Source organism: Pezoporus occidentalis, unplaced genomic scaffold (assembly GCF_034315485.1).
Source record: "Pezoporus occidentalis ecotype Australia unplaced genomic scaffold, CSIRO_AGI_Poc_V1 ctg13, whole genome shotgun sequence".
Taxonomy (NCBI): domain Eukaryota; kingdom Metazoa; phylum Chordata; class Aves; order Psittaciformes; family Psittacidae; genus Pezoporus; species Pezoporus occidentalis.
In genome coordinates, this window is record NW_026913103.1 from 6,603,088 (window position 1) to 6,629,042 (window position 25,955).

At 37.1% G+C, this 25,955-nt stretch overlaps 1 protein-coding gene across 4 annotated transcripts in view; it reads left to right on the forward strand.

Moving 5' to 3' along the window:
• Positions 1-25,955, forward strand: part of BCKDHB (branched chain keto acid dehydrogenase E1 subunit beta) — a 113,997-nt gene that overhangs the window by 15,731 nt on the left and 72,311 nt on the right. For all 4 annotated transcript variants that reach the window (XR_009962752.1, XM_062608262.1, XM_062608261.1 and 1 more), the window contains exons 4-7: positions 9,056-9,189; positions 9,835-9,990; positions 14,241-14,349; positions 23,445-23,542. Coding sequence is in view for 3 of the 4 variants with exons in the window: in XM_062608262.1 (XP_062464246.1) it covers positions 9,056-9,189; positions 9,835-9,990; positions 14,241-14,349; positions 23,445-23,542 (497 nt within the window). In the remaining variant the exon portion in view is untranslated. The remainder of the gene's footprint in view (positions 1-9,055; positions 9,190-9,834; positions 9,991-14,240; positions 14,350-23,444; positions 23,543-25,955) is intronic.

The following is a 25,955-nucleotide window of genomic DNA, read 5'->3' on the forward strand; positions in this document are numbered from 1 at the left end:
GCCTATTACAGCACGGTTTTCATTAACACCTTGTATTATTTAGCTTTGGTAACTGTTACATATTTTCCTGTTGGATATCTTGTCATGTCATGTAGTGTTGCGGACCTAAGGCTCTTAACCTAGGCACAATATATCAGCTTTATTTATACCCTTTATATTAGCCTTGTTTATCAGCTTTATTTATGCTTATAAACGTATAAGACTTTGGTAGATGTTGATTTTAAGGCATATCTTTGCAAGTAAGCATTCTGACATCTGGTGTAGCTTCACCAAGAACAAGTCAGTTGTGCTTTTCTGTAAGTATGCTTCTCACACAGCAGTTTTTTTTGTGGTTGAACAAGGAATGTTATTAATCACAGCTGGAGTAACACTTGAATGCCTTGGTGTGGTTAGGCACTGCGCTTTTTTTCTTTAGGCTGATACAACTGGTTATATGAGCCAGATGATCAGAAGGAATTCAGTGTGGAGTGAGCTACCTGCATAGTCATCAGTAAAAAGATTCTGGTGAGCAAATCTGCCACTTTGGTGTAAGCTGCTTATTGAATACTTTTCTAGCAGTGTGGAGCTGAATCAGCTCTATTTTATCAATGTCATGAAATGCTTCCATCAACAGGACAGGCACAGACATAAAAAAATTTGGGCAGTCAGCATGTAACCCTGTTTAGGACTGTTAATGAGTCATAGAATCATAAGGGTTGGAATGAAAAGACCTTGAAGGTCATCTGGTGGAAACAAATACTCAGCATAGAGCTGGTTTAGGTTGTTTGTGGTCTTGTCCAGGTGAGTTATGAGTATGTCCAAAGAAGGAGCATTTGCAACCTCACTGGGCAGCTTGTTCCAGCATTTGACTACTGTCATAATTAGTTTTTTTCTCTTACCTCCTCAGTTTCCCTTTCTGCATCATTCTTTCACTGTGTACCTGAACGGAATCTGATCTTCCCTTGGTTATACTACTGCTTGGCTGCTTTTCATGATGGAAGGATGAAATGACATGCAAGTTTATCAGCATTTGAAGTTATGCCAAAGCTTTGCATCAACCTTACCTGACCCTTACTGTTCCCACTTCTCTGAGAAAGGGAGATAATTAGATAATACATTTTAATGTTTCTGTTTTTTTTTTCTTTACCTTTCAATGGGATGCTAGTTTGTTACACATGTCAGGAAATCTGAAGTGGAGGAGAGGGTCAAAAAGCAAATTTTCCCTATTTGCTTTAGGAAGGTAGAGCTCTTTATAAATAAATTCATGGGTCTTCCCTCATCCAGGAGTCCATAAGATGGACAGTTGAGTAAATGCTTAATGTTATGTTCATGCTGTGAGCAACTTTAAGAATTTACTAAGTTTTACTAGAAAGCAAGATTCCTTTCCAAACCCACAAATCAGTAACTGTGCAGATTATATGAACTTGTAGATAGTGGAGGACATTGCTCCCCAACCATGTTAACATTTTCTTTATACTTAGCAGTTCTTCTGCCTCTGAGATTGTTTAGGGTCTTTGAGAATGAGGATTAAATGAGAATGCAATAAACATGCTTTTCACCTCAGGCAATCTTGGAGAAGAGGAGGTGAAAGTGCAGTTTGGATCTGTGGAGCTCTCGGGGGAAAAAAAATGCGCTCTCTTGAGTAAAAGAATGACGTGTTGAGAACACTGTGAGCTAGAACTGTTAGTTCAAATATGTGTGTTTATTCAAATGTATGAATGCTTTGGAATTAGTAACTGGAGGAGACTTGAAAGGAAAAATTGCCCTTCAGCTGTTCTTAATTTCTAATTTATTTGAAGTACTCATCAGAAGTATGGGTTATGTCAGTGGAATAAATTATAAACCTGAGGAATTCCTGTTCTTACCAGTTACCTGTCAGAACAGGTGTCCTTTTTTTTTGGGCAATACTGTGGTGATTAGTGCTTCAGAAGGGTGCTTTCTTCTGTGCAAGTGATTTTATTTTTATTTTTTCCTCCCCAAATAAAGCTTTATTAAGACTCCTGTTAACAAGTGAAACTGAGTAATAAAGACTTATCAGTGATTTGACCTTTATAAAACTTTTGTCTAGAATATGAAGTTGGGTCATTGATTGCAGAGTAGAGTATGATAGCAGCTTTAGCTGACCCTGTGCTTGGTGGCTCACAGATTTCTGAATTATTAACTAATTTGTGTATCTTAATTGCCATAACTTGACTTTTTGGAATATTTAAGGAAAACATAATGGCATTCTGCCATAGAATTAGTGGCCAATTAAACAAAACTTGAACAAATATTTTATTCAAAGTAACTAAATGTTGTCATTCTTTTTGAAACATCCACACAATGAATTTTGTGTGTGTGTGTATGTTTCTCCTACAATTGACACTACTCATTGCACTTGATTTGTAAATTTTTACATTGACTTCAGTGAGAGTTGAGACCTGGCTGCTCAGCTGTATAGGCTGCTCTGATCTACACCAGAGGAACTGGTGAATCCTTGAAGTCTGCTGTGAGTGTATTGGCATATACAAATGTTCTTAGCTCAGTCTGTACAGCTCTTGTAGGATACAGAATTGGGAAAGAACAGGAAGGGAGTAAAGCTCAGTTCTGTAAACTGTGTTATTTTACACACAGTAGGTAAAATTCATCATGAGTTTTAAGCTACTTGCAGATGAAATCCTTTTCATTTCATACAATTTTTATCTGCTAGGTAGGTGAAATGATCTATTTTAACATGGGCAGCTCTGGAAAAAGCAGCTTTTTAAATGACATGGCACGTTAGTGTGCAAGGATTCGAGATTAAGAGGTAAACCATCTCTGTATCTGTGAAACAGAAGCCCTGCTTTGGACTTGTAGGTTTGAAATTTATATATTAATCTGGAAAGCTAATGTGTTTTTACAGATGTTCACTACAGAGGAACAGTGCCCATTCCACACCCTTTTTTTAAAAGCTGAAGAACTGTGACTATGATATCAATAGAAGTGGCAGAACAGGTTGATTAAAATGAATAAGAAATTACTAGAACATTTTAGTGTTCAGCCAGGAGCTGTACAAGAGCTGAGTTGTAGCCAGACTATTTCCTTTGATGCCTGCCCTCTCATATAGCGTTAGAAAAATGAAAAATGATGTGTCACCAATTGTGAAACAGGGCTTAAAAGGGATTGTGGTACCAAGGAAGTATGAATACTGGATAGAATATGTTAAATTATGTTAAATGTATTGAATTAGTAGACTTGTGTGGACTACAGAATTATTAGGGTTGGAAGGGACCTCTGGAGATTATCTAATCCAACTCCCCAGACAAGGCAGGGTCACCTAGAGCAAGTTACACAGGAATGTGCCCAGGTGGGTTTTGAATGCCTTCAGAGAGAGAGACTATGCGCATCTGGGAAAGAATCCCAGATACTCTAGGATTAGAGCAGGTTTTGAAGGTAGGACTGATTCAAAATCAGTGATTTCTATTTGAATTTTCACAAAGTACTCCAGTGAGAAACAAAGAGCCCAATCTGCTGGGACTTCAGTTTCTTTTCAGTCCTGTGTTTCTCTACATGCATCCACGTTGTTGCAGTTGAGGACAGAATGTATTTAGCTTCTTGGACTCTCCTATTGACTTCTAGTGGATGCTTTAAATGGAAATTACAGAAATGGGCACAAATAAAATGCTGTCCAGCAGTATTGTTAATACTACTCAGTACCGACATCTTCTAAAATGTCTTTTTTTTTAATACAAATGATGTAGAAATGTATAAAAAATGAACTGAAAACCACCTTCCTTTGGCTAGATCACCAGCAGTACTCCTTAAACTACTCAAATTGTTCAATGTATACTCAAAGTGATGCAAAATTACCCAGAGTTGGAGCCTTGGGTGGTGTGCTAATGTTACAGGGGGTTTGATATTGTTTGGATATCTCATTTTTGAAGTTAAATTAAGACAGGAACATGATTCATTGCAGATACCAAACTTTGAAATACTTTTTTCCTGATGGCTTGGAACAAGTAAAGATGAAGCAGGCCAAAACCTTAATGCACAATAATCAACTACGTATGTCTGTAAACATGTTCTGTTAGGTTGCTATGAAACTTTTTATTGCTGGTGAGCAAGAAGATGACTGTAAGGCTGCCTTAAAGCTGTTGCCCCTTAGGCAAAGGGTTAGTGGTAATTTGAACCTTTGTAGGGTACTTAACTCATTGTTCCAAAAGTTGGAGAGATAATTTTTTTTTTTAATTAAAAAATAGATCAGAGGAGGATGAAGTAATTGTTTAAAAATTGTTTTTAATCAAATAGTGCATTTTTCTTTTAATCTTGTCAGGTTTACCTTATTCAGTAATACTTCTAGTGTATTTACTCTCCTGCTTAATGTACACGTAATCTTCTTCCTGAGTTACTGGGATAGAAAGATGAGAAGAATCATCTTTTATGTGTTTTTTTCACATAGCCCTGTTTGCTACATTGCTTCCCTCACTGCTTGGAAAAGGGCACCAACCTGTTCAGGTGGCTGAAGCTAGGGATGTTGATAAAGCTGGGCAGGTTAATTGAAATGGACACGAGCATAACATCTTTCTTCAGAGACTGACACACCTGGTTTCAGATAATGTGGAGGTATTGCTTTCATTTGGAGTGACAAGTCACCTTGTGGAGTTTGTGTAGCTTTTGAGCTGCTGATGCAAGTAATTGTTTTGGCTGATGCATGTAATAGGGGACGAGTACATTTTAGGAAATGTTTCTTCATTGCTACGGAAATGAAATATGGAAAGACAAAGTATCTCTGGGTTATTTGCTTGCTGCAGTCAGATTTCAGCTGAAATCTGACTCAGATGCTTTGCAAGGGATGATGTGAATGGCAGTTTATCAAAATTGACTTCCTTTTTCAGATTTTGAAAAAATGTGAAAAATAAAAAATGTGAACTAAAATAGAAATACATAGGCTTAATGCCTTTAAATGTTCAGTGATTACTAAAACCAAACAAAATATTTAATGTTTTTTCATACTGTACCAATAACAGTAAGATGTTAAAGGCATGCCATACAATTTTTAATGTTCAGGGAAGTTAATAGATTTGTTTTAGCCCAATGATCTACATATCTTTTTGTCCTAAAGAGCTAGACTTTATGTAGAAAACCCCAAGACTTTTTTCACCATCTAGGGAATAGTAAAGTGCTCTAGGTTTTGCTTTTAAGGGTGTTAGCATTATTGTTTTAAATGTGCAATCAGGGCCATTTCTCACTAATAAATATCATTCAGTCACAGTTACTTGTCTCTTCCTTTTACTATTTTAAGCCATAGTACCTCAGGATTGTGCCTTTAGTTCTAAAAGTTCGAATTAGGTGCTTCAAGCTGATCCTGTTATAGGTGTCATGTTGTAATTCATGTTTGCTTTTATTGATTCTCACTTCATTTGCTTCATCATAGTCTATTGGTAACAGCATGATGCCTTTAATACCGCAGTAGTATTTCAGCAGTTTTAGTAGGGTGTATTTTATGTTTTCAATCAGAGTGGCACACTATTGTGCTTTTAAATTCGTCTACCCCAAATTGATACTAAAGAATTGATTTTAAAGTTTTTATTAATTATTATCTAAAATTGGTCATTTTACAGGACTGAATACATTTAATTTTTTTGTGATGAAATAAAATTATTTATGGGACCAATCTGTAAGGCTATTTCAGTGTACTCTGAAAAATCTTGTTAATAAGGAATAAAGCTAGATGTGCTTAGTACGCTCTGACTTCAGGGCACTTCTCAACAGTCTGAGCTTTTTTGCTCTGCTAAGAGTAAATTTTGTAGGCTATTTGGTAGAGTCTTAAAGCAGACTTATCTGTATTTCAGTAAAGTGGTATGTGTTAAAAATGAAATAGAAATGCACATGGATGGAAAAAAGGGCCAATTTAATATTTTCATTTCAATATAAAATGCTATATTTTTAAAATTATTGTGAATTTAAGTTTTTTTTTGTTAATTCTGTCTCTTCTGTAGTCTTTTTTTCAGTGTTTTCTTTGCTGTTTATGTTCTATATAAAAATGTAAGCAAATGAAATGGAATATATTGATCTGCCAATAGACTTTTAAGAAGTAGGAAAGAGCAATATGTCTTGGTAATGTTAATACATTTTTAGTTTATTAAAATCTGAGATGTTTTAATTTGAAAAATGCATCAGTGAAAGAGACAGAAAACAAGATGTCTAATTCATGGTACCCTAAATTAAATAAAGAAGAGGGAAGGAGAGGTTTGTCAAGTGAGCATAGTCTTACAGATGGATAAAAGTACAGGGACAGCTCTTGTGGTTGCTTCCTCTTGTGGTTGCAGGGCTTCCTCACCTTCACAGGTGGTGGTAAAGCCTGGGGTAACTATACATTGGCATAGGCAGTTTATGTTCCTCTTTCCTTGACCATGGTGCCTGTCAATGGAGGGAGCACACCAGGGGACACTGTATAGCTTGGGAACTGTGATTACAGCCATCATTCCAGAATGAGAACAATTTACACAGTATGTATGCTCTCTAGGTTCAAAAATAATTGTGTTCTCATTGTTACGGAAGTTCTTTTGTCTTTGCATGGCATTATTTTCCTTCTCCATCCTATGGATTAGTTTACTGCTCTATTTATTCTGTAGAAATGGGACTAAATAGCCCTGAAAGGCAAAGTTTCTTGTTCTGGGTGGGAGAAGCATGGTGCTGATGTGACTGAAATCCCCTTTTGTCTGCTCTTAAGGGAAAAGATGATTCTGTGTGACCCTTTCTGAACTCATTTTTGTTGTGCCTTGGGCTTTAATTAATTGATATGTGTCAGAATTGAGTATAACTTAATTATAGGACATGAAAACAAGTTCCATCTTCAATAAATATCTTCCCCAGTTCTAGGTTTCCCAGAGCATCCTCTCTTTCTGCTGCTTTGAATGAAAACCTGTCAGGGCTGGGCTGTTTTTATGTAGTGACATTGCCAGATGCATGGGTAGTACTAGTAAAGAAAGAATAGAAATATGCTAACTAGTACTGTTACTGCAGCATCCTGGTAAAATAAATGCCTAGCAAGAGTAAGTGGCAGCACTGTGAAGTTGCTGCCATTCTTACTTCCTATGCCATCTTCAGTGTGAATAACCTTTGAGTACACTACCTGTAGAGATTATTATTTCTCTTCCAAGAGATGGAGAACAAAGTACAGATCGCCCACATCTAGAAATTACTGAGGTCATCTTGCTCATTTACCTGGGAAATGAGAGCTAGCAGATTTTTCTACTTGTAAAATGTTCTGTGATCTTCAAGGTGCTTTGCTGCATTTCATTGTTTATAGGGGTGTGTTTGACATCCAGACAACAAAATCCTACTTTCTTTCAAAAGCTATGCAATAATTTTATTAATCTGGAACTCAGTTTTAATTTCTGAGCTAGCTGTAGTAACATTTCTGTTCTTCAGCAGCAATAGCAGGACTTCTGTCATAAAAATTTAAAGTTTCTTGGACACTTATTTCTAAACATAAACCAGCCCAGTGTGTATGTATCTTAAAAGTATTGTCTCAGGGATTTTTGTTTCAAACAATGATTTGTAAGAAATGAGTAGAAGTCATAGAAGTTTGGAATGACTAATCTGAGAAAATGGGACTTGCCCTCTAAAAGGTGATATTTAAGGTGCTTGAAAAATGTTTCTTCTGTCCTGTATGCAAAATCATAGAGTGTCCTACAGTTATGGACTTGGCTTGGTTTGTGTAGCCTCACTGACACCACCAGGACTGTAGTATCATGTGTTAGCGTGTGGTTTTTTTTTTTTTTTTTACTTGCCATAAATGAATGATGTCTTTGTCACGTTCCTGGTGGAGGGGAAAGAGAGTAAGGCAAAAGGAGAACCAAAGACTAATTACTGATGGCATCTCAAAAAAAGAAAATCCCCTCCAAACTGAGCAACCAAACAAAACCCCGAAACAAAACCCAACCAAAAAAAACCCCAACAACCCAAACCAAAAACCACAAAAAAAACCAAACCCCAACCCAAAGCAAAGTAACCCTTGAAGCAGGAAACTCAAAACACCATATAAAGGATGCGGACAGGGTATAAGCAGTGACAGTGGTGTGCTGGGTGATGTGTGAAGATGAAAGAGGTGTACTTCAAAGATTTGTAAAACATGTCTCCGTTAGTGTATTGTAAATACGGCTGTGGGCTGTGGTTCTCCTCTTATCATCCCTTTGTAAAACCTTTTGTTATCTTCCTTTTCTCTAGTTCGTTAACTTGCAGCTATTGAAATTAGGAATCTTCATAGTAACAACTTGTATAATTATAAATCAATTACTTTACTTTCCTTTTTAGTTCTTTATTTGGTGGTTATTTAGTTATTGCTTAATTTATTTCATAGCCACTTGTGTGCACTGTGATCACTTTTTTTCCCATCCAGTTTGAAGTCTTAGCATATTCATGCATAGTGGACTCCAAGAGAAATCTCCCGTCTATTTCCCAATATTCTAAACAGAAAATTTAATAGCATAAACTAGGTTCCCCTGCTTATCTGCCGAGGGAGAAAGCTGGCAAATATTGTAAACATGTCTTGTAGAGGATATTGTGGTTGTGTTTCAGACAGTATTGTTTATGTGGAGTGTGGGGAAGAGACAGTGTACTTTCATACAGATGCTCTTGTAGATCCATCTGCTTTGAGTATGGGCAGTGCATTTTGACTGCCTGAAAAATATTGAAGTAATGGTACTGCTTTTTATTCTAAGCTTATTTTAAATGCTTGTAAGTAGTCTTTATTTCTCCCATATAAGCATGAAGGGTATGTGTGCTTATCTCTATATTCATCAGAACAAATGATTTTCCTTGAAGCATTCAGAGCATTTTAAGTTACAAAAGCTGTTCTTATTTTGTTTCTCCTTGTCTTCCTCTGAGCTGTTACTATTAAAATGAAAGTACATTTACCTGTAATGGATGTGTATTGTTCCTACACCCATCTAAAGAGCCATATGCTTAATTACAGATGACTTGTTTATAACTTGAATATTTCTGGGCTGTGTTTTTGACTTGCTGGCTGAGCTTAAACCATGACAGTGTGTTAAAGGAATGCTTTATTTTTATTTATTTATTTATTTATTTATTTATTTATTTATTTAAATAGGTAAAGATAGAGTTTTCAACACCCCCTTGTGTGAACAAGGAATTGTTGGCTTCGGTATTGGAATTGCTGTTACGGGTGCTACAGCCATTGCAGAAATTCAGTTTGCAGATTACATTTTTCCAGCATTTGATCAGGTTAGTACTAATAAATTTGAGAGAAGTAAAAAGAACTCTTGTGACTGTTTAAATTACTCTTCTGTTGGCATTAATACTTGGTTTGAATAAGTAAGATTTGCAAATATATCCACAGCTGTATTACTAATATTTATGCATGCTTTAAGTAAACAGGAAGGTACCCAAGCCAGTTTGAAGGCTCATTAAATAATGGAAATTAAAAATGTGGTTTGAAGCAAATGTCTCTTTGTTTTCATTTTTGGTTTTCTGGGTGTGTTGGCTTCAGCAGCCTTAAATTTGTCAGCTGTGTCTTCCCAGCACCACCTCTCATTTTTCTATGCTGCTGCAGCTGGCCATGTGTCCACAAAACAAACTACAGATTTAAAGTGGGCTGATTGACATTGTGGGAATGGGGAAACAACTGGGTTATATGGCAACTCCCGAGGCCTAGGCATCTAACTTACACACACTGCATTATTGCTTCCTTTGCCTTGGAAATGGTTTGCCTTTCCACTGTCTTACAGGATTCCTTTGCTTCTAATTTGGTCCTTTGAATCACATGCATGGTGCAAATGATATAGTTGCATCTCATGTATTATAGAGGCTTAATGACACATAACTAAAGGTACTGGACTGAATATTACTTTTGTCTATAAATCTTCCCAGATTGTTAATGAAGCAGCAAAATATCGTTACCGCTCTGGAGATCTGTTTAATTGTGGGAACCTCACCATCAGAGCTCCCTGGGGCTGTGTGGGTCATGGTGCACTATATCACTCTCAGAGTCCAGAAGCTTTTTTTGCTCATTGTCCTGGAATAAAGGTACAGTAACTCATATTTTATGAAGATTAACTTTGTTAGTTTGTTTTTTAATGGACCTGACTAACAATGAGTCTGGGTGCAGGCAGGGAAAAAAGAGTGGAAGTCAGTCCTCACCAAAATATCTAAATATGTTAATTAAAAACTCTTCGAGAAGTTTTCAAGTTATAAAATTTAAACTGTGTTAAGTGTTTGAGAATTTATCGCCATTATTGAAGCAATTTGTAGTAGATTTTAGTAGCTGTAATAGCATTTTGTATTTGTGTGCTTTTTGCTGTAAGAGCATGCATTTTTAATCTGTGCCTAGTATAGCACAGAAACTAAAAGCTAACAATAAATAGTACTTTCCTTTTTTTTTTTTTTTTTTTAATTTCTGCATCCATCATGTTAAGTGCATTAATAAGTGAATAATCAAATTCATTTCTATGACTGACAGTGACTGTCAGTGGGCACAAACTGAAACACAAGAGATTCTGTCTGAACAAGGAAGCATATGGCATAGGTTGCTCAGAGAGGTTGTGGTATCTCTGGCCTTGGAGGTATTCAGAAGTTTTCTTGGCAGCTGGCTCTGGGTGACCCTGTTTGAGCAGCAGCGTTGGACTAGATGACCTCTGGGAGTCCCTGCCAACATCAGCTCTTCTGTGATTCTCTTATAATAACTTTAGAGAGGCTTTCTGTGCGAGATGGTGGCTTCCCTTGAAGCTAAGATTCCTGGGAATTAGATGGATAACTTTGCTAGAGAAGAGGGAGGGGTGGGATTTTCATATTGAGAGCACTGTTTGCCAGCTCTCCATTTTTCTGGGTAAAATTTTGCCTATGGACTTGAACTTCTGGATTGACCGGCATCCAGTCCATTGAGAAATGACTCACAGCTTGATCAAAGTGGAAGACTTAAGCAAACCCAGTATTTGTATGCTGAAGACACGTGTTCATTGTTTATCTGTTTAGACTATTCTCTATATATGATTTTGGTATTCTGAAACTCCAGATATTATTCATTTACAGGAAGGCCATAGATCTCCTACTTGTTTCTCTTTACTTAAATGAAACATCTGGTATTATTCATATTTCATGGTATTTGAGAAAGAATGAGTTTTTGTCTTCGGGTATTCTTTAGGGTCTCTGAGGTGTTCCTATTTTCATCTTGAAAATGTTTCCCGATATAGACAAAAGCAGTCTAGAATGTTTTTTGCCAAGTATTTGAATCAAATGGTTTCTTGAGCTTGTTTAAAAACTAGAGTAGTTTACCATCATATGGAAGCACAATATAACTTATATGATTAAGACACTGATGCCAGGTCTAGCTAACTTATTGTGATCTTGTTGGTCAATCTCAAACCTTTATGTACTGAACCAAGTGCTGACATTTAGTGGTACACTCTGGTAAGTTAATTATTTAATCATTTAATTTATCTAATTCATAGTGAGCTAGTACTACTGTGCTTATTCTTCTAATAAGTTAACAAGTCAGAATTTTATTTAATCACTTAAGGTGATTTAATTTCTTTTCTCTCATGTCTGATCTTTTGTCTTGTTGATTTTTCACTTTCTTTCACTTTTCCTTGGGTAAAGTGCTGAAATAGGTTGCTAGCTGTAACATCTCATTTAAAGGTATAGGGTACATTAAATTCTGTGAAACTGATGGAATAATATAGAATCATAGAGTAGTTAGGGTTGGAAAGGACCTTAAGATCATCTAGTTCCAACCCCCCTCCCATGGGCAGGGATGCCTCACACGAGACCATGTTGCCCAAGGCTCTGTCCAACCTGGCCTTGAACACTGCCAGGGATGGAGCATTTATATGCTAGTTTTTGATGCACAGAGAAGTATTTCAGACTCTATCTTTTGAATTTTGTATCTTTGTGAAAATAATGTTGTTGCTTTAATATTTTTTTTTCACAGCTGTTCATTAATACAGTTAATGTTTAAGGCCTTATATTCAAAGTTGCAGGTCTTTTTTTGAATGAATCCAAACCCAGCCCTTAATGTATTAATCCAAAAGTGCAAATGGACTTGTGGTTCAGATGCATTTGCAAAAGTCTCAATCTGTGCATATTTTCTCTGAATTACAGTAGGAAAGGTCATGTGTTACAAGCTGGGAAAGGTAGGGGACATCTGGGGAGAGAGGTTTTCAAAAGTGCCCTCTTTATTAAACTCTGACCTAACATTTTTTTTTTTTTTGCCTTTCCTAAGGCGAAGTTTGGGTATTCCAAGCAAAAGGGAGTTTGTATAACTTTCAGTGCTCAGGAGAAAGACTGTAACCATTAGTACATAGTACAAGGCTTATCAGGGTGACAAGGACATTGCTAGGTGGTTGTATCTTTTGTTGTGAGGATATATGTCTTAATGAATCTGACTGATTTCCATAATCACTGTATTGACTCTCATCATTCTATTGTTCCAGAATATTTGCTGTCATGGCTGGAAGCTTTCTTTTAGTTTCCAGTCTAAATTTATTCCTGACCAACTTATGTATTTAACATCACTGTCTTTCATCTTCCTGTTCATATACTAAGAGAACAATTGTTTTCCCTTTAGTCTTTGTTTTATTAGACTAAGGAAATCAAAATATCAGAGAGATGTTAACAATTTCTGAAGCTTTATTGGCACCTTTTTCAAATTTTCTTCCAAAACAGTTGATATAGTCATGAAGTATTCCATCTGAGTTTCTAGTAGTACTAACAATTCCTTGCCTATATTATTATGCTTTTTTTAGGGCTGCATGGCATAGTGTCCTAGTCATCCTTTGAGCAGATAATAAATTCAGATCTGAATTTCTACTGCTGTGTTCTAGATTTGTAACAAAAATGCAGTCCTTAACTGTATGACTTTTCAGTATGTGTTGTTCATTTTCCTTGTGCTTTCATCAGTCATGTTTTCAGTGTGAGCTAGGTCGTTTTGTTACCATCCTCTGTAGTGGCTGTAGTGGTAGTGACTCTCAGCTTTTGAACCGTTTTCTTTGCCATGTTCTGACTTAACGTCATGACTGAATAAGGTAAATAAAGTCTGTCCTAAAAATGATGCCTAAGGAGCTGCACTAGTAATATCCATGGGTAAATTCTCATGTGTCTTGTTACCAAATACTTTGGTGAAATATTAATAGACTGCTTCTATCCCTTGTTTACAAAAATCATGTATCAAGTTAATTTGATGTGATAGCAGATTTAAGTTGTATTTTGACTCTTTTCTATTACTTTCCTGTAATTAAATGTTCTTACTCTCAAAAAATATTTTGAAGCCTTCAAACTCCTGGAGGCAGTCAGTTACCGTGTCTAGTTACATGGGTTTCTTTACTTTTTTTGCTTTAAACATGTGCTGCAACTGATGCTTTTAGTCAGAGGAGTTCACAGAAGAGTTCACTTGTAACTTTGCAGCTATAAAAAATGTTTGCTAGTAGCCTTAATGCTATATGTCCCAGCTCTTGAAGATCTCTGAGATGTAAATTAGCTGGACCTTCTGGTCTGAGGGAATAGAGTTCTTGGGTTCTATTTCCAGTTAAACTGTGACAATTTGGTAATATTCTGTTCATAAGCAACATTCTGTTAGATCATCCAAAATTAACTCTTCTGTTGGCAAATAAATTATACTTGTCCTTCCAAGTATTCAGATTACACATGGAGGCCTTGCTTAGTTTTCTCTTTGTTTTATAATAGTTTAAGGCATTTTTTGGTATTTGTTCATTTCCGGAAATGAACATATTTCAGGCTTCCACCATAAGCAAAGGAAGTCAACTTTAAATAGCTATTTATTTTTTAGTCTTTAAAACTTACTGGACTAAGTCTGAATATCTTCTAGGTCTGCTTTGATGAATCTTTACCCAAGCAACTGAGGATCACTGAGCTGACTTTTTTTTTTTTGTTATACATCTATCTTTATTTTACTAAGCTAGCGATAATATATATATGTATATATATATATTCTGATTCTATATATATTCTGACATACTTTCTTCTGTTCCTTCTACCTCAAAATGTGGTTGTTAAGATCCTAGTTCTACCTTATTGGAGGGGAGTCTGTTAGTATTTAAATCATGGTGTAGAGGGAACTATTCAAGCCTGATGAATGAATAAAGTAAAATTCATAATTTTGAGTGTATGTCAGTAACATCACACTGATGTTACCTCACTTTGCAAGAATTGCTCAATCTATACATAGGTTTACATAAAGCAAATAATTTTTTTTTTTTTTATTTTTAATTCTGCTTGTAACAGAATTTCGGTTTAAAGAAACTATTTCAAAAATATTTTTACAGATTGTTATTCCAAGGAGTCCTCTTCAGGCCAAAGGACTGCTCCTGTCATGCATAGAGGACAAAAATCCATGCATATTCTTTGAACCTAAAATACTTTACAGAGCTGCAGGTAAGGATTTATATATGTATTTTTCAATAAGCAACACTTTTTCTTATTTTTAGTTTTTCTCACAGATATACGTTGATAGTCACAGTTAAACCAGTACTGTAGCAGAAGTCTTGACTTGTTTATAGCTATGTTTGGGTGTTGTTTTTTTTTAGAGGAATTATGAAAACTGATGAAGATCTCTGAATTTGGCTGCAAGGATAAATTAACATTAACAGTGTGATTCATGCTCAGTTAACTTTGGAAGTAGAATACTCTGTCCAGTCTTGGGTTAAAAATAAAAAGAATAAAATAAAAAGAAATAGAACTAAGGCATTATTCCTTGTGAAACTAATATAAATTTTACAGAAGTTAAACTGCCTTATTTTTTTTAACTTAGGTACTAAAATAAATTTCTACATTGTTTTTTAGTTTTCCAAAAGAATTGAACATCTACATCACTGTTTTTGAAAAGTTAGATTTCTTTTAAATGCTGTCTAAAAATCTTCAAAATCTGCTTGATAATGCTTGAGTTGGTTGTAACAGTCGGATTGTTACTTCTTTGGGCTAGAGAAATTGGACTGAGAACAGATAATGGATGAAAACAAATTTTGCATGTGGAGATAGGCAGAGTGATCTACAGAGCAACTGGTAAAATAGAACTTCAGCCATCACTTACCTTCAGTGTTTCTGTGCCTGTACCTCTGTATGCCAACTATACTTGAATCTCTCAATTCAGTTTATAAATTGACTGAAGCTGAGGGAAGGACAAAATGCTTGTATCTTACTTTGAACCTTTTAACACTGCATTTCCATTTATCCTCTTCCTAGAGAAGAGATCCAAAGAATAACAAGGGAAAGAGAAAGCAGACATCAAAGCTACATAAAAATAGCAGACTAACTTGGGAGCAAATTGGATATGTACTGGAGAAATTGCTAATTTGCTTTTATATTTTCAAACAAGACCCAGAATACATGTTAGCAATGTATTTTTAAAAGTGCAGCTATTTTTAGTGTGGGGTGGTGTGATGTACCCAAAGAGTATTGCATTCCTTAATTTTTCAGTGTGTTTTGAGAGCTTACTGAAATTTAGCAATAAAGACGTCTGACCGTTCATTTAGATGAGGTAATTGAGAAAATGAACTTGGGTCTTTGAGTCATGTTAAACAAAGAAAAAAAAAGTCCAAAATTCTTGTCTTTAAAACAACCCTTTTCCTTTTCCTTTTTTCCTTTTTTCCTTCTCCTTCTCCTCTTTCCCTTTCTTTTTCTTCTCCCTCCCCTCGCCCCCCCCAGTATTTGCAAGTCACAAAACCAGACTGGAGTTAATAGAATGCTTGCTTTCATAGTGGAATGAATGGCTGCGCATCAGTATCACACAGCTTTTGGGAATATAGGGAGGTTTTTGTGTCTGAAGAAATGACTTGTAAAGCAACTGCTGGAACATCTAGTGAACATAAGTAAGTCTTGTGACTGAAATCTGGAGTGAAGATGTGCTGAAATAGTGGCTAATGTGGTTTATGTGCTGGTCAATAACCAACCTCAGTGTTGATGCGAGATGATGTTGGTAGTTTCTGAAAGCCTGTAATTTCCTCTTGTGTTCCAATGGCCTGATCGTCAGAGACATTATCTACGTTTTTGTCTTAAAATTTCTGAGAACATCAATTAAGTGATGTAGGCTGAAATTTATCCTGCGTTTGTAGCAACATGTTATGAAGGTTATCATGACAGGTAGCTTCTTTTTTGGATATTAATAATATGACATAAAACCCTACCCAAGATTTGGGACCTCATTGTTCCAGGGGGAAAAAAAAAAAAATCATTATTTCTATGATGATGGCTAAGGCACTGAATAATGGAATTATATTGACCCTACCATAAACTTTTTTATTCCAGCTTCAAGGGGACAGAGAACTTTATGACTAATGTTACAGTGGGTGTGTAGGAACTTCACTGAAAAATTAAGGTGTCAAAGATGATAATGGGAAGTAGTTTTTTCTGTCTGTAAAATTAATGTAGGCATTTGAGCTTCATCGTTCTCCTCTAATGGAATTTTCTTTCTCCCTATGAGGCCTCTAAGTAGCTATCAATGATATTTTGTTCACAGTTGTTAATATCTTTGAAAGTTTAGCTGAAAATAGGCTATAGCTGGGATAGTCTTAAAAACACAGGATAACTGTCCTTGTTCATGTGGGTTGAAGCTACTAATGCTCTGTTTAAAACAAATAAACAAAGCAAAACAAAACAAATCAAAACTGACATCACTCCCCACCACACCCCAACCAACCAAAAAGTGATACCTTCGATTTCTCCTGCTAAGTATTGCTGTTATTGTTGAAATTAGATGCTGGATGCTAATGATGGAGGATAATATGCATCTAGCTTAGGATGTATAACCTGAAGTTACTTTTTGAGAATGTTAAGCTGGGTGCCAGGGTAGGAGCTATGTAGGCTCACCAATTGCTCTCATGTTAAAGTGGAGTTTTTTTGGTGTTAGATTTTTTTTTTTTTTTTTTGGGGGGGGGGTGGGGAGGTGGGTGGGTGGGTTGTTTGGTGGTTTTTTTTTCCTAAGATTCAAGTATGCTTGTACAGAAAAAGAATTTTCAGAAGTGTTTTGAAACATAAGTCTGGTCTCCAAGGTAAATCAGAGCTATAGCACAAAATATTTCAGTGTGACTATCATATGGATGTTCTGATAGCTTGCTCTTTTTATTGAATATTAAATTTAGCTGGATGTCTTCCAAAATGCATACAGATCTGCTTATTCAGATATGTTGTATGCTTATTCAGACATGAATAACCATGTTATTAAATGAACATTCATTTCTATATGAATATTTGTTATCCAAATGTGCCTTTGCCCACAGAAGATACAAGAATAAAATTAGGCCTTATACCTTCACCCTAGTTATCCCTGGAAGAAAAGTGGATATCGAAGTAGCAGTGCCTCAAATGCACTGCATTGACACTGTGATGAATAGAAGAGAAAAGGCAGCTTCTGAAGTGAAAAAAAGCTTTGCCAGAAGATTTTGAAGACATTTTCCAGTTCATTCAAAAGTCACTCATACTTTAGATATGAGAGCTGTGGTAACAGCAAAAGGAGGGAGTGGATTTAAAGCTAAAATCTGAAGCACTGCCTAGGTGTATGTTAATAGTAAGTTTTAAAAGTTACAGAAAACGTCTGTTTTGTTTGAATTAAATGCAGTTGATAAATTTCATATTCTGCATTAGCTCTGATGTGCAGCCAGTTTGAAATTGTCCCTATATACAGATATATGTGTTTATATATAGGTACGTGTAGCATGTTATTTATGTGCATATATATGTATATATAAATATATATGTATGCAAGATATATGACAAAGCAATAATTAGATTGGAAAGAAAAAAGTATATTTAGCATGTGTACTTGTAGCTAGTAATTGCAGATTTCTTCTACCTATGCTCTGAAGCAGCACAGTGCTGCATCTGTGGCTAAGACTCCCAGTGGCCGGACTGCCTGTTTTTCTTGCACAGTCACCCCAGTTACTAGCAGTTTGTTTAACAGAGGACTTGCTGTTCCTCAGTGTGCCTGGGCTCTTCGGTGTGCTCATCTACTCTTTGGTTATTTGCTCAGTTTTGGCAGTGCCACTGCTAGATTGGTTGTACGTATGTGGGTGGGAATGACAGTGTTTCTTCTCCTGGACAGCTCTTGAGTGGAGGAACTTAGCCAGTCTAGCAGCACTTCATGGCTCCCACAGGAGACAAAACAGCCTTTCACTTGTCTCATTCCAGTCATTGGTGGTAGCTCTTGTGTGGGATACATGCTGTTACCTCCCCTGTAGCTGGTGGCTAAGACCCCCACTTGCTCCTGTAGCTCACACCACAGACCCAGGGTATCTGCAATCTGCTTTGACTCCCATTGCTGCTGGGCCAGTGTCTTGTCTTCTCATGCTGGTCTCACCAGCAGCTGGCGTTTAGTCCTCGCAGCACACACCCCTGCACAGGTTGGGATTTCAAAAGAAGCTAGTACTGACCACCATGACGAGGCACAGGTCTCAGCCAGACGTGCTGACTGGCTCCATTTTATGTGCAACCGACTCCTTCTACAACCCTTTATTTCCCACCTTGCTCCTCCCCAATGCCCTTCACCTTCATATGCCTTCATCTGCTGGTGTAGTTCCACGCAATCCCTTCCAACACACTGGGCCCTCAGGTTTGCATGCTTATCAGTTGCAAAGTCCTGATTTGCTCATAGTTACCTGATAGCTCATCACTCACTGTTCCCGATCAGTTTGTTTCTTGGTTTTGTCTCTTTATTTTTATCTTCAGGTTTGTGTCTCTTGATATTTTGTTTATAGCTTTTCCTTTTTCTTTATTATCACATATGATAAGGACTTCTGTCAGATAATCTTACTTGAAAAAAAACCACTCCCACGTTCCTCATCCTTATCAATAAGTGAAACTGAGCAGGTTTGATTCTTCTTACTGCCTCCCTCATCGTTTGTTGGCTCAGTTTGTGTCCCTGTGTATTCTTCCTTACGGCTTCTCCCTCCTGCCATTATCCTCTTTTGCCCTGAAAAAATCCTTCTCCAGACATGCTTAAAGGAGCAGATGTTCTCTCCTTCCACATAACCTTACAGTCATCATCAGAAGTTTTGTGTATGTTGATTTGCCTTGTATAGAATTAGAAAGGAGAAAAGAAATACAAGCCTTTTCTGGGTAAAAGTCCAGAGGTAAATATACAAGTACTCATACAGAGAGAATTCTGTTGCTGGCTAATTTATGAGATTATAATGATATTGAAAGTGCTGTGGGGACATCCCCCTAAATGTCAGGGATACTAAGAAAATAGCTGAATTAAAAAGAAAAAGGAGGCTTTGATTTATAAAAAGTAGTTAACAGTCTGTGCAGTGTCAAGGACACATAATGATTATAAATCAAAGGAGAAGATGAGTCACCTTGACATTATCAGGTTCAGACATCTTGTGGAGAACCTACTCTGATGTTTTTTGACCTTTTCAGTTTCATTTAATTGTACTATATATGACATTGGTCATGTAGAAATAAATACAACTTGCATCAGTGGTTGTTATAGAGACAAGACAGGTAAGATGAGAAAACATGTTTTCTTTCTGCTGTTCAGGCTGGTCTTTTAGAAAAAGCAACAGATGGTGCAGCCTCTTAACTTGTGGTCCTTTTTTCTCTGATAATTACAAGTTTTCGTTAATTGCTTTGTTTGAAATCTGTATTTGAAGTATTTTATTTAAAATATTTTGTTTACTAATAAATTAATAGGCTGCTTTCTATATTAACATTGTTCTGGTTTGGTTAATTACAATGGAAGAATACGCATAGAATAGTTTAATATGCTACTTTTCATCATTATTATTGGAGTTTCGTAAAGCATTTGAATAAAATTCTCCCAAATCTAGATTAAATCAGTGTAATTTTTTTGAATTTTGCAATTAAAATTATTAGGAATCCTAGGTTAGCTTATCCAATGGCCATCTTGTTGCTGAATATTTTAGTATAGTAAGAAATCAGTTAATTTATGTAATTTTATGTTATATTTAATTTCCATGTGTGGATAATACCATGACACAGGAAGGAGCTCTTTTTGTATTCATGTACACCTTCCAGTTTTTCCTCTGGAGCATCTCACTGTCACTTCAAAACCTTTCTAGTCATGACAGTTGCTCGTGCTCCCACTCAGAGGTCCTGTGGCATCTTTATAAAAGGTTCTTTTTCTCTAGGTTTCAGGTAGATGACCATGAAAAAGACAATTATGCAAGGCCAATTAGTACAGTTGTGGGTTTCATTACTTTCAGAATCACTGCTTTCTTTTGTCTGAGGGTTTTTTGATGTGCAAAAATCCTTAGAAGCCTGGCTTGCTTTACTGCCAACCAGTAATGTACAGTGAGGAAGGGCTAGATGTACCTTTCCACTCTTTCTTTCTCTGACCTATATTCCTTTAGCCACTTGTTATTCAGATAAATTATTACAGGAAGACACTGATATTTTCATATATTAAAAATGCTAGCTTGCAAAGAGATCTGATTTTGTGCTATGCTTAAAAGCACCTTGAGTTGAATTTTTTTTTCTTTTCTTGACATGTGTTGAATTATGCTGGAAAAAAAAAATATTTCTGCTTTGTTTTTAGGAAGGATGATTTAGTTAATATGTACATCTCTTCTGTGTCTACGCGGATGAAGTGAGATATCTCTAACAGGCAAAAAGTTTTTTACTGTGAGGGTGGTCAAACACAGGAACAGGTTGCCCAGGGTGGTTGTGGAGTCTCTAGCTGCGGAAGTACTCAAAACCCAACTGGACATGGGCCTGAATGGCCATCTCTAGGTGACTTAAGGAGGGGGCTTGGACTAGGAGACCACCAGAGGTTGCTTTTTACCTCAGCTATTCTATGAAATTTGTAGTACTTACGCATCATTGCTGGCAAAAACCAAGCCAACCAACCAAAACCAAACATCTGTAATTACAGTTAAAATAAATAAATAAATAGATGGATAAATATAATTGAGTTATTAGAAAGTTATGTTTATAATTTGTAAGCCAGGAAAAAAACTAGGTCATTCTACTTTGTATTGGAACATTCATACCAGTGAAGGAAAAATACAAACCACTTTATTTCTCCTGATGGTATCATTCAGTAGGATTCTTTACCATAACTTCAAGAAACAATTTTGTTCAACAGGAAGTCAATAGCTATTTTATGAACTATGAAATATGTTAACAAAAAACCCCTAAAACAAAACCAAACCCTGCCTTCTTTATAAATTAGTTTTGTGTGTTTAGGGAGTTGAGTAAGATTCCCATACACTTATCATTACAACTTTAAAAACTATTTTTTGACTTTCTGGTGCAGAGACAAGTTCACCTTTAGATCAAAACAATGTTTATTTTAAAATATTATACATGGATGCCTTTTATCACCATTTTAATCATTAAACATGTCAATGTATAGTGTGTTGGATCATTGCTTCAAAACAAGCACAACTGACCTAATGTGTTTCCATCTGAAAAGTGGTAAATGGGTCTTGAGCGGAACCACCTTAATGCCTTTTTAAATACTCTCTCTTGTTGCGATGTATTTTAGGTGAATAGATAACTTTTTTTTTTTTTCCAAAGCAAAAGTATTCAGACAAATTAAAACTGTGATCACAAGTTTTTGATGCCACTTTGTGTAGCTCCTGAAAATTTTTCCTTCTATTGAGACATCAAACTGTGGAGCATCATTCTTTGCAGATATCAGGAGGGTGCTGGCACAACTTTTTCTTCTCATCTGATTATTGAAGTACACTTTCAAGGCTCTCTTTTTACTTATTAGAATTTGCTGCAGTGATAACTTGAGATTTTTTGATCAATTGTAGTTTTGTCCATCTCCAAAACTGATGCTCATATTTTGGCTTGGGGCACACCAGGACCTACCATCATTTTTGTGTGTATATATATATATATATATATTATTGCTGTGATATCTAACATAAATTAAACACTAGAGAGAATGTGTTTTTAACAGTATAATTAAAAATCATGATTATAATGAAAAAAACCATGGCAGTCAGGTGAAGTTCCTGACGACTGGAAAAAGGGAAATATAACCCTCATTTTCAAGAAGGGAAAAATGGATGACCCAGGGAATTACAGACCAGTCAGTCTCACCTCTGTGCCTGGCAAAATCTTGGAGCAGGTTCTCCTGGAAGGCATGCTAAGGCTCATGAAAAACAACAAGGTGCTTGGTGACAGCCAGCATAGCTTCACTAAGGGGAAATCCTGCCTGACCAATTTGGTGGCCTTCTCTGATGGGGCTACGGAACTGATGGACAGGGGTAGAGCAGCTGATGTCATCTACCTGGACTTGTGTAAAGCGTTCGACACTGTCCCACACGACATCCTTGTCTCTAAATTGGAGAGACATCAATTTGATGGATGGACCACTCTGTGGATAAAGAACTGGCTGGATGGCCACATGCAAAGAGTTGTGGTCAATGGCTCAGTGTCCATCTGGAGACCAGTAACGAGTGGTGTCCCTGAGGGATCGGTGTTGGGACCGCTCTTGTTTAACATCTTTGTCAGTGACATGGACAGTGGGATTGAGTGTGCCCTCAGCAAGTTTGCCGATGACACCAAGCTGTGTGGTTCGGTTGATACCCTGGAGGGAAGGAATGCTATCCAGAGGGACCTTGACACACTTGTGAGGTGGGCTGATGCCAACCTTATGAAGTTTAACCATGACAAGGTGCTACATCTGGGTCGGAGCAATCCCAGGCACAGCTACAGGTTGGGCAGAGAAGAGATTCAGAGCAGCCCTGCAGAGAAGGACTTGGGGGTGCTGGTCGATGAGAAAATGAACATGAGCTGGTTTCAGTGTGCGCTTGCAACCCAGAAAGCCAACCGTATCCTGGGCTGCATCAAAAGGAGCATGACCAGCAGGTCAAAGGAGGTGATCCTGCCCCTCTACTCTGCTCTCGTGAGACCTCACCCGGAGTATTGTGTGTAGTTCTGGTGTCCTCAACATAAAAGGGACATGGAAAAGTGCAGAGGAGGGCCACGAGGATGATCAGGGGACTGGAGCACCTCCCGACTGAAGACAGGGTGGGAAAGTTGGGGCTGTTCAGCCTGGAGTATCTGAAGGGGGCCTGTAAGGATGCTGGGGAGGGACTCTTCATTAGGGACTGTAGTGATAGGACAAGGGGTAACGGGTTAAAACTTAAACAGGGGAAGTTTAGATTGGATATAAGGAGAACGTTCTTTAGTGTGAGGATGGTGAGGCACTGGAATGGGCTGCCCAGGGAAGTTGTGAATGCTCCATCCCTGGCGGTGTTCAAGGCCTGGTTGGACGAAGCCTTGGGTGAGACGGTTTAGTGTGAGGTGTCCCTGCCCATGGCAGGGGAGTTGGAACTAAATAATCTTAAGGTCCTTTCCAACCCGAACTCTTCTATGATTCTAAATACTTTGAATTACAGCAAAACCTTTGATGTAAAGGCTTATACCCAATGTGGTTTTGCCCTATTGTTTTAGATGGCATTAACATTTAAGAATTTTTTTATTGTGTATTTTTAGGGATAATATGGATTAGTAAAGTAATCTAACACTTATTTCTCCCCTTGTTTTATTTTACTCAGTGGAACAAGTTCCTGTGGATCCCTACTACATTCCCTTGTCTCAAGCTGAGGTACTGCAGACGGGCAGTGACGTGACACTGGTTGCTTGGGGCACTCAGGTCAGTAAGGATCTTACAAGCTATTTGTCATCCAGCAAAGCCTAGGCTAAGTGTTAGGTGATGTTTGAATAATGTTATATTTGGTCTCAGGTGCCAGATAATAAACTGCGTTCATCTTCCATCACTGTCTGCTTGAATAAATGATTATCAGTGCTTATATTTATATGAAACCTGCTTTTCATGATGTAAGATTTTACTTGATTTTGGTTGAAGCTGACTCTGGAAATGCGAAAGAGTACCTGTGCATGAGGTTAATGATTTATCCATGATTCTGAAAGTGATATGTTTAAAATGGGGCAGAGATAGGACTCTGAGGAAGACAATGGGAGAGTTCAAAGTAGTATGCTGAAAGAAAAGTACAGATTTTTACTATATCATTTAAAACAGTGCAGTCTGGGGTTCCCTTTATATAAAGAGCTAAAATCCACTGAATATTTAATACAACTAGGGATTGATATAGTTTTGATTCAAGCAGTTATATTTGAAAGCTGTTTAAGAAGGACTGGAAAACCCTCGTTCCCCCTAATCCCCAAATAAAAATGTGCAAATATTGAAAAATCTAGTAAGAAAATAAATGCTCTTTTTCAAGAATTGTAGAGAAGAAATTTGAGTCTGGTTTGCAATTAGCAATTTTTTATTGCCTTTAACCAATAATTAAGAAATTGCTGTTTTCCTGGCCTATTTATATCTGAGAAGCTTTTAGAGGAGGGAGTGTTATAACTTTTCATCATTACAAGGGTATTGAATTGATCGCTGTGTTGTGCCTTTTGTTTGTTGTGTTTGGTTTTTTTTTTGTTTTTGTAATCTATAATCTTCAGTGCTTTTCTGTGATACTTTCCTTGTTCTCAGACTTCGTGATCTGCTTTGTGATCTTTTCTATCTATAGTTGTTGCTACTAGTCTTTGGCATTAAATTATGGAGTACTTCAGTATCTTTACTTGTACTCATTTCTCCATCAGAAAGCAGTTTCTATAGTTCTCTGTGTTCCCTTTTGAAAGTGCAAATTTCTCTACATATGGGTGAATTCTTAATGTTCAAAGTATTCCCAAAAATTTAATTGATAAAATAATGGCTTTAAAGCTGGCTATGGAGACTTAAAAATAATCTTGAGTTTACCCAGTAGGCAGTAGTGCAGAGAGAACTTGGAGTGACATCCGTCAAAAAAGATGGTGTGCTTTGGAGCTTGGAAAATATAGGCCAAGTGTTCAAAGAGGCGGTTCTTTTGATGTGAATAGTAATAGGACAGATGTTCAGCCCTAATCCAAATTTGGGAGCTGACCAAACCATGGGTGTGGTGGTATAATACAACACAGGGACAGATGCTTAGTGCATACACAGTAAAACAGCATATTCTGGTTGTGTTGAGCTTCTGCAGATCAAATATGTTCAGTGAGTTTGTGCTGAGGGTGTTTGCAGGCTGTGTACATAAACTTGGAACTTGATTGCTAAATGTGCAGCCAATCCAGAGTTTATTGTCAATGGGCTTAGTGATTGCAGGTACTCACTGGTTACTTCTTGTGTGATTTCAGGCATTAGGTAGTTGCTTGGCAGCTGCTGCTCTGGTGGAATGGCCTGATGCTTGCTTTTCTGGGTGGTACTAATGAGGGGAGGGGCAGTAAAGGCTTTTAGTCCTTCTGCAGTTGTGCTCAGTCTTTTATTGTCATTAGGTAAAACTTATCCCCTGTGAAGTAGGTAAATATTCTCACTTATACTTCCAGAGAAAAAGCAAAAATATCTATCCCATGTGTCATGTTAAAAATTCTCAAATCCTTTTATTACAGCCGCAGAAGTATTAGAAGTTTAAACAAAACCAGTACTGCAAGTGAGATGTCATTTTATTATTGCAATGCTTGTATTGATTTACCTTTTAAAATAGTCCTTTGGTGTTTAGTTATTCATATTTGTGTTTTGTGGATGCATATTTAGATAATCATAGAATGGTTTGGGTTGGAAGGAACTTTAAAAATCATCTGGTTCCATCCCTCTGCCACAGGCAGGGACACCTTCTTCTAGACCAGGTTACTCAAAGCCCCAAGCAGCCTGGCCTTGAGCAATGCCAGGGATGGGGCAGACACACCTTCTCTGGGCAACCTGTGCCAGTGCCTCACCACTCTCACAGTGAAGATTTTTTTGCTAATGACTAATCTAAATCTATCATTTTGCAGCATAAAACTATTCCCCTTGTCCTAATAATCCTGTTTCAGCATAGATTTTTGCTCTGTGTAGAAATTAATACTTCTCTCTGACCATCAACCACTTGACACTCTCTGACTGTGTCCATTCTGTTAAAATCTGTGGCCTTCCAGACCAAGATGACCTCCATCCAAATTGCTTTTTGGGGATGGTCCTTGGCCTCCAACCCCTTGTGTGTGCATAGAAGTTGCTCAGTGTAGGTCATCTGCCTCAGTCCAAA